The 12396-nt window shown below is 35.3% G+C and overlaps 1 protein-coding gene across 28 annotated transcripts in view; it reads left to right on the top strand.

Moving 5' to 3' along the window:
* Positions 1–12396, top strand: part of nrxn3a (neurexin 3a) — a 290916-nt gene that overhangs the window by 93652 nt on the left and 184868 nt on the right. For all 28 annotated transcript variants that reach the window (XM_041266212.1, XM_041266208.1, XM_041266209.1 and 25 more), the window contains 2 exons: positions 1223–1661; positions 3579–3962. In XM_041266212.1, the coding sequence (XP_041122146.1) occupies positions 1223–1661; positions 3579–3962 (823 nt within the window). The remainder of the gene's footprint in view (positions 1–1222; positions 1662–3578; positions 3963–12396) is intronic.

Here is a 12396-nt window from a genome sequence, read left to right on the forward strand (position 1 = left end):
AACAGAGCACTGCATCTTATCCTATTAATAAAGTGGAGGAGTCACTAATACCTGAAAAAAGGCCCTTGAGAATGTTGTGTTAGTATTTTAAGCTTAAAATAGCCATCCCAGTAAAAATTAATTTAGCTTGCAAAGTGATGTTTAAACGACAAGGGAAATACATAATGGAGGTTGTAGTGAGCGAGGCAGTTCAATCTTCTGTTTAGGCATGCATACCACTCCTGATTTCACAGCATAATCTCTACTCAAGAATTGATAGAATTAGATGCATTTAGTCAATCTAGAACAACCCCTTCAGGTAGGCTAGGGGGATTTATCGTCACATATTTTAAGATTATCTGGACACTAAAAGAGGAAAACCAGCTGGAGGTTGACATCTACTCACTCAAATATCATTGCATTTAAAGAGAACGGTGTGCCTTTAATGCCATGCACTCATATTCATGGAACTTACATTCCATAGTGTTTGTAAGAACATAACTTTCACTGCAACATGGGAATGAATTGCCATCCAAACATACATGCATACAGCTATGGCCAAAGGTTTTGTATCATGCTATAGAATTCACTCATTTTGCTTCATAAAGTCGAATGAAACCTGTTGGAATAGTGTTACGTTTACATATTTAATTACATACTGCTTTGTAGTTTTCCATATACTTAACCAAAAAAATGGACAAAAATTGACAAATGTGACGTTTCAAAATCTAACATGAAATATTGTACTCCTATTATGGCATCTGGTACTTTTGCGATATCACATTGTAATTCATTTGATTACAGGACGTTAAATAAAAGCTCTAAGTGATATTCTTTTTTTTTATTATAATTGATTTTTATTGTTTCAATCCTAAAACTCATTTAAAAAAATTTAAAAATGACAGGCATCATGTCGCTTGCAGCTATTGCAAAATAATACAATGTTTTGCCTTGTTATTAGCATAGCTATCAGAGCAAACAGACCTGAATTCATGTGACAATTTACTGAACAATATTTACCAATCTCTTCATGCTGTTTTATTCCGGCTTTGTAAGAAGGCATAACATTGATACTGTTTACATTAATTACTGTAGTACTGAATTAACTGTCCTTGTTCTGACATTTAGTGCTCTGTGATCAGTTATCTAAAACTGCCAACCAGGACAAGCTTTGGATGGACACGTGGTAGATTTATTTAATAAAGCATGACCTTGTATTCACTGAAATCCTTCTGCTCGACAGGTTGTTTATAAAAACAATGATATCAGATTGGAACTGTCACGTCTGGCCAGGATCGGAGACCCCAAAATGAAGATTCAAGGAGATGTGGCGTTTAAGTGCGAGAATGTAGCCACCCTGGACCCCATATCGTTTGAGACCCCGGAAGCGTTTATCAGCCTCCCCAAATGGAACACCAAAAGGATGGGCTCGATCTCTTTCGACTTCCGCACATCAGAGCCAAACGGCCTTGTTCTGTTTACTCATGGGAAACCCCAGGACAGGAAAGATTCCAGAAGTCAGAAGAACACTAAGGTTGACTTCTTTGCCGTGGAGCTACTGGATGGCAGTCTGTATTTGCTATTGGACATGGGCTCTGGCACAATCAAGATTAAAGCCACCCAGAAAAAGGTGAACGACGGAGATTGGTATCATGTGGATATACAGCGTGATGGAAGATCAGGTACAGTCCTTTATCACTTTTTCACTCTATCAGTTACTTATGTGTCTAGTCTTCTACAAATGTCCATTTTACCAAGAAACACCCCTTTATAAACAAATAATGTCTGTTGATAATTATTTTGTTATGCTTTTCATTTTCAAAAGAAACTGTTTAGTGTTTTAATACATTCCAAGATGCAAATTCTGAAAAACTACACTACCCTATTGCCATCAATACAATTGTGTTTACAAAATTAATGATATTTGATTTCAAACAATTTATACTGGCATTACCAAGTAATCATTCTGGTTTCACAGCTTTTGAAGATTAAGACCACTTAAATAGTGGAGAGATTTTTTTGCCAACCAGATGATTTGTAATAGAATGCCATTTGTACACTTGTATTTTATATGATTACATTTAAAATCAAATTCCAATTCAATTTTGCCATTATTTCTGCACTAACATACTTATAAAGCATATAAACTGATAGCAGTTGGAAACTAGGGAGCTGTTTTTTTTTTTTTCTGTTGAGAAAGGCATTAAGGATAAAATTAGATTTAAACCAGAAATATGCAAGGTTGTTCTACAGCAATCTTTTGTTTTGTCAAAATAGGTATTTTTCTTATGGTTGATTATTTTGTGCTGCATTTTGCTTAAATCGTATTTCATCCACTAAAGACAGGTAGTTTGCCTGCAAGTTAAATTAAAGCAAAGCAATTTATTATGTTATTACTTGAGATAAACAGCAATGTACTGCAAGAGACTAAATTATTATGCACTCGTGTACAGCTTGTGCCAAATCTACTGAGAGCTGTAAAACTATGATAATTACTGTAAATGGAGGATACCTGGCTTTTGACAGAGTATAAATCCATTTTAATGCAGAAGCTAAACATCTTGACTAATTCTCAACTTAACATAGCATACATAACTGTATTGTGTAACAAGACAGAGGTTGGGTGCAAACCGTGGACCACACGAACCGAAGAAAGCACAGTCTTCAAGTCTTAACCACTTAGCAAAAGGCTTGTCTGTATTCATAGAGATTTTAACCTCATCTCAGACATGGCTCAGAATGGGTAATTTCAGTGCATCCCACAATACTGCTTAATAAAGGTTGCATTATAGAAGTTTTAAGTGATGGCATCCTGATTCTCTAGTATTCTTTATAGCTCCTGGGTCTTTAGGTCTGAAACTCACTTTTCTGTCACTAGTCAATGACTGCATTTTGCTACATCTGATGGGCTAATGTGACCTTTTGAGAAAAAGAAAGGATATCAGTCAACGTAACCCATTCGGTAAATATGAATGGGTCATGTGTTATCGTAAGATAGGCTATGTACATTGTCATGTAGTGCCGGAGCTGCTATTTAAACTTAAATCTCTCCCAGCACTTGAATCAAAATTAGTTATAGAAGCTCTAATAGTGCTGCTAAAAAGTACACAAAAGTAACCTATTCTAATCCTGTACTGAAGCTACATGTTTGTATAGCTGAATCTACAGAATGCCCACAGGTGCCTATCCTCTTCTTATTAAACTCTTCCTGCTGTGAATGTTGAAGCTACAACCAACAGGCTTAGCAAAGTCACTAAGTCATAGAAGCCTGTAGTGCTGCTTGTCCATACTCCCCAAAGGGGCTTGTGTAAAACTTGTGAATCTACTACTTTGTGTAGCATTTATTGTAGACTATAGAGATTAGTTTCTATAGTCCCTGATTTTGTTCGAAGACTTCTGCATCATCCAATGAGAATACATTGACTACATTCATTATTTTGTATTTATTTATGTATCTATTTATTTATTTATTTGTATTACTCTCTGAGATTTAAAAGTTGAATTTAAAAAATAAACACAACAGACAACAGTTTAGTGCATTTAAAGAGAACAGTTAATATAATGTCTAGCTAAATTTTATGTATTTTTTTTTTCCCCAGGTACCATATCTGTAAACAGTCGTCGCACCCCATTTACTGCCAGTGGAGAAAGTGAGATTCTTGATTTAGAGGGTGACATGTACTTAGGTGGTTTGCCAGAAAACCGAGTAGGGCTCATTTTGCCCACAGAGTTGTGGACAGCAATGCTCAACTATGGCTATGTGGGATGCATCCGGGACCTGTTTATTGATGGTCGAAGCAAAGATATAAGGCAGATAGCAGAGGAACAAAACGGTGCCGGAATAAAGCCATCATGTTCCAAGATCACCTCTAAACAGTGTGAAAGTTATCCATGTAAAAACAATGCAGTATGCAAAGAAGGCTGGAATAGATTCATCTGTGATTGCACTGGCACTGGCTCCTGGTCCAGAACATGTGAAAGGGGTAAGTAAAGGAACTTCTGCATCTATGTTGTTATTAAAGCTAAATCATGTATTATTAATAGTCAGAACCACCAGACTGGAAGCTATTGTAGTTTATAATGGTGCTCCAGTGGTGCTCATTGACATATGCACTAATGCTTCCTCAGCAATTCAAACACTGGTGTGAATTGCATACTGAGTTTCAAGGACCAGCCACTTTTTTTCATATTGGAAATGTGACAATTACAAAAGGCTTACAGTATCTGAATATTTTAGATTGTTTTTTGTTGATTTGTGAATATTTCACATGTAAGCTAGTCTCATTTTTAATTGGTTAATAATTTACCTGTTTTATTTGCATTGTTTTGTAGTCTTTGCAGCTCTTACTAAGAACGTGGTATGGAGATTATCTAGCCACTTCTTTAATGTACACAGGTAATTGGTATACAAATTAGATATCTAAATTTGATATTATCTTGAAAAAAATGGATGAATTAAAAACAAAAAAAAGCCCTTTTTCTTAAGAATACGAAGCAGTGTTGGCATATAAATAAATTACTTACCCCACGATCAGCTCCAAACAGGAATAGCTTGCTGTCTCACTTGCTTAACTTTAATCCTGGTAACAATCTAGTCTGTTATATAGGCATGCAAAAGCTATGTAAAATAAAAAGTTTTTTGTGCTATTAATGATAAAAATTATTTTATGACAGAAGTCTGTGTCTGTCATATAGTAATACAATCTGTAACACAATGCTATTTTTAGATGTTATTGTGACCTCATGATGATGATTTGTTTTTTATGATTTTTGTTTTGACACATAGATTTGGTTTTCTGCAGTTAAATTTAGTTCTGAATTTGGCTGGAATAATCAGGGGATGGTGGCAGCATGAAAGCATAGGATTCCGTTTGTTTGTATTTATCTGGATCACATATGGCAGTTTCTGTTAATTTCCAAACACTGACAAAAAATGTCATCTACTCTAAAGCCCTAAAATGCACACAAGTATCTGCATATTGTATTATTGTGTTTTGGCCTTTGGCTTTGTCACTGCTTCCCCTTATGTAGACATATGTATCATGAATGATGTTACATATGGAAGAACCTGGAATTGTTTTAGGAAGAATGTCAAAATACTAGCTCTCTATTATTTTTTAAGTAGAGGGTGCCCGTGACAGATTAAAACAAGCACTGACAATGGGCCATGTTTGAGAGATCAGATCTTTCAGATAATCCAAGATATATTTGTGATACTCACTGCACACACAGAACTGCTTTTCTAGTTTAGTAATGTGGGGCCAAATGTAGAAACAAGTGCAACAACGCCAATAAAAATGCTATATTGTCTTTGTGAGAAGTCCTGAACCACTGTAGTTGTTGACCTGTCTTGTCATTTCTCCTGGTTATCTAACATCAACAAAGAAAACTGTATATGCAATGTCAGTCAATGGTTAATGAGTTATGAACCTGCAAAGTGGACATGAGGCCAGAAATGGCATCCCTGCAGCTCCCCAAAACTCAAAAGGGATAGCAGATACACATATGTGCTTTTAATATGTCACAAAGCTATCAGAATTGTAAAATACTATTGTTTGTACATAAATATGTCACACTTTATCCTTTAAAACGACACACTTTTTGTATGCTCACAAATGGTATTTAGTTAGAATAGCAAGGTTTATATTTATGTAAAATATCATCTAAACTATGTACAATAGCTACACTATTGTATACAGAATTATATTGGCAGTGTCATCATAAGACACCAGTTTATTGTTGGAATTCTGTTTTAAATTCTGGTTAAAATTAAAGGCTGGTGTTGTTTTGGAACAAAGTAAAGATACACACAAATTGTGTATTACTATTATTATTGGTATTATTATTATTGTTTGTGGAAGATTGTCAAGGATGAGGAATGAACGTTTGATATCATGAGCATTACATGCCAGCCCTGTAATGCTGAACTAGCTGCTCTACTGCATCTTCATATGTTATTGTTAAAGTAGGTGTTTTCACTCCCTAGTTAGAGAGCCCCTTTGCTTTTATTTAGACATAGATCACCTACTGTACAAGTAGAGTTAACGGCAAGCCGATGATCTCAATCCATACTGTGTATACTGGATTTCAAAGATGATTAGATTGATCTGGCAATAAAAAAGTACTACAATAAAACCCTTTGAATGTGTTCAGTTTTATTTATTTATAGGTGGACCTTATATGTTGGGTTACCCTGTATATTTGCTGTTATATTATATTTACAGATGTTTGGTGACTCATATGTATGCATCTCTACTGGGTCATGAACCAGGTGGCACATTTTAGGCAGCAACAATTAAAAATCACAGAGAGGGCAGCAGAACAAACACATATACAGCCATTAACAACACCCAGTCATGTTATTAGCAATGTTTTCAATGCACTCCACTAAAAATCTGAACAGACAAACTCATATGAGCATTTTTATCAAGATAATATAAAATGAACTTCCCCTGATCTCAGTGTAGCATAGCAAGGAGATGAATGTGAGTTTGCTGCAGCAGCAGGTTTCAGACTGCTAGCTACAGCACTTGAGTTAATCGCTATTGATTCTGGCACTGTGAAGGTCACCTATCCTGGCCTCAGGCAGTGCAGGAACCATAATGTTCAAACTGCTACCATCATGCTTAGCTCTTACTACAAACCATAAGAGCAATAACAATTAATAGAAATACAGCACTTTCTAAATAGCCCTCAATTCAGCTAAGATGCATTGCCAAAAGCAGTTCTCTCTACAGTCTGTGTTTGGTTAGTGTACTGAACACTATTAGATGTCAGTGTCAGATGTCAGAAAAAAAAAACTATTTTAGCAAATGCAATGAAACTGTGCTCAGTTATTTCTAATTAGTTTTATAGAGCAATTATAGTAAAATGACCTTAATTATTAATTTAACAACATAATTCACTGGTCTTGGATTTCTGAAGAAACATGGCTGTTTTTCTAGAGAATTGTATATTTATTTTAAGGTACTATGCCAAACAATAAATTTGACATGACATTCCAAGTTTTTTTTTTTGTTTTTTTGTTTTTTTTGTAAATTTGTAGTTAGAAGTTGAACATAAACACTAGTGCAATCAGGCACCCAGTTTAATAAAGTCTCTGTGTAAACCTGTTATTGACGTTGTGTGTACACTGTAAAGCAATTAACATTTGGTAGAAACAAAAAGTAAATAACATATTTGGTCTTAATTACATTTTTAAATGGCAGCACCATTTAGATCTGCTGCTGTTTTATATATATTGAATATAACACCTTGGAATAGTTAATGTCAATGTCACGGTAGAGTTCCCTTTCAATAAACTGATAGAAAATACTGGCAGAAAATAAAACTGTGTTTTAGTACCTTGGTGTTAAAATGTTGTTTACCAGACTAATTAATGATTAGGATTCAGCTGTTAGATATTGAGAGACATGTAAGGTTTTATATTGTTAAAAACTGTATATTTGGTGTGTGAGAAATCATCTGTGCTTGCTATTAAAAGTCCTCTAGTGGCCTAATGGAGGGTAGTCTACATAATTACATGATACCTCCTTAGTGCACAGTATCTGGAGGGTAATGTGTTATAGCAGCTAGACATTAATCTTATTAGACACTTCAAGGTTTTCAGCTTTGGTTTGAATAGTAGCATTAGCCTTCAGTTCCTTACATATAGGATTGGTGCATTTGTCTGGTATAGAATTGGGCAGTATAAAGGTAGAGACATGATGCATCGTGGCTGAAAAGACATTTTGCAATCAATATCCATAATAAAACATATATATTTTGTTCAATTAAAAGGTTGGGAATCAGATCAGTGACATTGTCCTTCAATATCATAAAATCCCAAACATGTCCTCCACCCATAACACCCAAAAAATGTCACTTGCAACCAGAATATTTGAAATGTTTTATGCAATGTCTATACAAGCAATAAAAAAATCAAGCAACGGGACACCTAGTCTGGAATAAATAAAACATTTCTGAAAAAAAAAAAAAAAAAAAAAAAAAAAAAAAGATTTCTATTTCCATTTCTAAGTTCCCACATGAGTCCTAATTCAAGTTTTTAGATAACGCTTTGGATATCAAATACTGAATAACCATTCTGTAGTTTTATTACAGCTTCTAATGAGTTGCTTCCTATGTGTAAACATAAGCACCAAGTTTGTATGTCTCTGTACAATAATGAGAAAAAAAATTACTGAAAAAAATAATAATGGAAGGAAATAATGTGTATTGAATTTATCAAGATTTTGAATTGCGACAAACGATGGTAGAAAAATGATGAGCAAAGCAGACTGTGGCTAGATATTGACTGCTGCTTTCTATAGCCTTCTTTGTTTCATTTATCTTTAACAGTTATCTTTTGCTGAATGTTAAACAATTGTCAGATGGAAAAGAATAATGAGTTTTATATCTCACTTTCTATCTCCTGTCCTGAGTCGCGTGTGAGGCACGCTTACAGAAGGACAAGGCTTTTGATTTTAGTTTTTCTTTCTGTTTTTACCCTTACGTTAGTTGTCAAGGTTATACTGTGACATATTAAAGATAGCATTGAGTGGCCAACACAAAATGTGTACCAAACATGTTACAGTGCTTTGGGTGACAAATGGATGAGACAGAGAAAGGAGTTGTATAAAATACTGCTATACCGATAGATAGTGACTATTTCGGAGTTAATGGACTGGTAGGAGAAACAAGAACATTGCAGGCATAAACTGAAAACATCTAATGTGAATACAGATTAGGGTTTAGTGATGTTTTTTTTTTTTTGTTTTATCCTGCTACAAAGTCAAACTGACACAATGTAAATTAGTCATCAGTAGGCATTCACACTCAGTGCTTGTCCGTTAATTTATGTTGATGTTTTACTTTGCAGTAGCTCTGTAGTGCAGTAACTTCATTCTGATCTGTCACTGTAGGTTACTTGCATGGCTGAGAAACCTAAAACAATCTATGGCATGTTATGCAGTACCAGTTCTCCCTTGAACATACAGTAGTATGAGCTCAGGGGAAGATTATGAAAACATAACAAACACACACACACACACACACACACACACACACACACATACATTTATACAGTGCCTATAGGAAGTATTTACCCCCTTGGACATTTTCACAGTTTGTTGTGTTACAACCTGAAATCTTGTTGCATTTAAATGGGATTTTTTTTCCTTTGATTTACACAACCTACGAAACACTTTCAACGTGTGAAAAAGTATGTGTGGGGGGAGGCTGTGTGTGTGAAAAAAAACAAATCAATTAAAAATAAAAACCTGAAAAGTCTTCATTAGGTACGTATTCACCCCCTTTGCTATGACACTCCTAAATAAGATCAGGTACAACCAATTGCCTTCAGAATTCACACAATAAGTTAAACAGAGTTCAACTGTGTGCAATAAAAGTGGTTCACATGATTTCAGATTAAATAGACCTGTGTCTGTAAGGCCCCACAGTTGTGTAGTGAATTCAAAGCAAAGACACCAAGGAGCTTTCAAAAGAACTCCGGGATAAAGTTGTGGAAAAGCACAGATCAGGGGAAGGATATAAAAAGATTTCAAAGGCATTGAATATCCCTTGGAGCACAGTCAAGTCGATCATTAAGACGTGGAAGGTATATGGCACCACCCAGAATCTGCTTAGAGGAGTCTGTCCTCCCAAACTGAGCAGCCGGGTAAGAAGGGCATTGGTCAGCCACCAAGCATCCAATGACAACTCTGCAAGACCTAAAGCGTTCCATGGCTAAGATGGGAGAAACAATAGCTGAAGTACTCCACAAATCTGGCCTGTATGGAAGAATTGCAAGAAGGAAGCCATTTCTGAAAAAAATGTAAAATCTTGCTTGGAATTTGCAAAAAGGCATATGAGAGACTCTGAAAAGATGTGGCAAAAGATTCTGTGATCCGAAGAAACAAAAATGTAACTATTTGGCCTAAATGCAAAGCATTATGTATGGCGCAAACCCAACACAGCACATCACCCAGGTAACTCTGTCACCATTGACTCAGGGGGGGTGGATACTTATCTAACCAAGACATTTCTTTATTCATTAACTGTTGTTTCACAATAAAAATTCTCTTGCCTCTTCAAAGTGTTGAGTAAAGGAAAAAAAAAACTTTAAATGCATTAAGATTTCAGGTTGTAACACAACAAACTGTGAAAACGTCCAAGGGGGGTGAATACTTACTATAGGCACTGTGTGTGTGTGTGTGTGTGTGTGTGTGTGTGTGTGTGTGTGTGTGTGTGTGTGTGTGTGTGTATATATATATATATATATATATATATATATATATATATATCATATAGATATATATATATATATCACATTGCAGACTGTCTGACGTTGACTAACGATTATAAGTACAGTATGTCAATATTGGTACAAATATATTTCTATAATTTGTAGAAACTCTGAGTGTTGATGGTTTGTTATATCTTTTCTGTCCCTGTGAAATTTGTAAATGTTAATATGTAATGATTTTTTAATGTCTAGTTAAATGGAAAGGAATGCCTACTGCATAAACAGAACACCCAGAAAAACATACTGTATTACCATGGCCACTGCCACCCATTTGCAAGCAGGATATCAGTGCATGCTTGGCCTTTGGTGCCATCAAGTGGAAGATTAAATATTTGCACCGCCTTTGTTATGGCTAATAACTCAAGAAACAATGTTCTAGGCCTGGTACCTGCAACTAATGGACACAATATCAGTATTCTAGGATAATTTGAATGATTATTAATGAATAGACCTGTATGAGGCATGTTGTTCCTGTATGTTTAATGGAATGCTGTTCCTTTTAATTTAATTTAGAGAGGAAGACCACAGTATAATAATAACAGTGCAACTTAACTGCTGTCTTGTATTAACCCTCACTCTGCAACTTACAGTGCCAGGCAACTATAAAGAAAAAGGCTGACAGTGAGGCAAAGAATATACACTAATCTAAATGCAACTGGTGACAAATAAAAGCTATTCACAAGCTCTTAAAGGTCCTTGACTACGAGGAGCTGGAAAATGATGCCTAAAAGTGCCTTGAAGCTCTTTAATACTATTCAGGCAAAGAACTCTGAGTTGTCAAGGATTGGGGCCAGCACTGCTCAAAGAGCCCTGACTTCATGGAATGGCTCTGGCACACGTAATCATATGCAGGTTCATCATTCAGCATGCAACTCTTTGGCATTGTCTCAGAACCTGGTATTGTGTGGCAGTTTGCAGAAATGGATTATGCCAAAAAAAGACTGAGTTGTTATGTGCTTCTAAAATAAAAAATGTCACTAACAATCCCATACATTGAATAGTCAGCGGGGTATCACTATGTAGTGTATTTCAGTATTCTACAAGCTCATGACAAACTAGTGGAACGATAAGATTTAAGATTTGCATAGCTTTTTACAATATGCTGATATAACATATAATTCTCTCTTCATCACAAACCTTTCCTTGTCTTGTTGTCACAAACCTTGTCTGTATTTTGTGTTCCGTTCCACATGTCCTTGAAATGAACAGCATTATTACAATGATCTGTTCTTCTTCATATTGGAACACATCATATAAGCAATGGTAAAAAAAAAATAAAAATAAAATAGAAACAAGAAAAGAAAAGAATGGTAAGGCTATGATTCCCAGGCCAGGGATTTAATGAATTTCACAAACTATTCAAGCTTGGATAAGAACTCGATTGAAACACTGCTTTGTGTTCAGTTCCATACCGTTTATGATTCCTTTGAGGTTGAAATAATTCACACATCCTGCATAGAATAGTTTAATTTGTAATGTACCCCTTTCCTCTAGGAATATTGTAATAGGTAGGTGTAAAGTAACAGTAAACAACATTTTTGAATCAGGTTTTTTTTTTTTTTTTTTTTTTTTTTTTTTTTTAATCATGTCAGAATATACATTTCACGCACTGTTGCATTTTCTATTACATTTGGTTTTTTTTTTTTTTTCCGCTTGCAGCCTATAGCATGACAAGTGTGCAATCAGCATCAGGGCAATGCTTGATAAAAGTGGAGCTCTTGTCTTGAATCATAATCTCTCTCTCTTTAAATGACTATCACTGGATTCACTGTGGGGTGTCAAAACAGACCGCTCTATTGAACATTTATTAGAACAGCAACTCTGTAACCTCTGCAGTCAAATCATTAACAGCAACAGTATGTGGTCTTGATTGAATCCAGCTTGTTTTTGCTGTGCCTTATGAATCCATATTCTGCCAATTATTATTATTTATTTTTTACAAGATATCACATTATTTTTACATAGAATTGCCCATATATACAGTTGTTTTTTATAGGTAAAATACCTTGCTGAAGGGTACAGCAGCAGTGCCCCCCCACCTGCGATTGAACCCACACCCCTCCTGTCAAGAGTCCGGAGCCGTATTATTTATTGCTAGTTAAATGATTGGCTGTAGATGGATGGCAACTCCCATT

Source organism: Polyodon spathula, chromosome 12 (genome assembly GCF_017654505.1).
Source record: "Polyodon spathula isolate WHYD16114869_AA chromosome 12, ASM1765450v1, whole genome shotgun sequence".
NCBI classification, from domain to species: Eukaryota; Metazoa; Chordata; class Actinopteri; order Acipenseriformes; family Polyodontidae; genus Polyodon; species Polyodon spathula.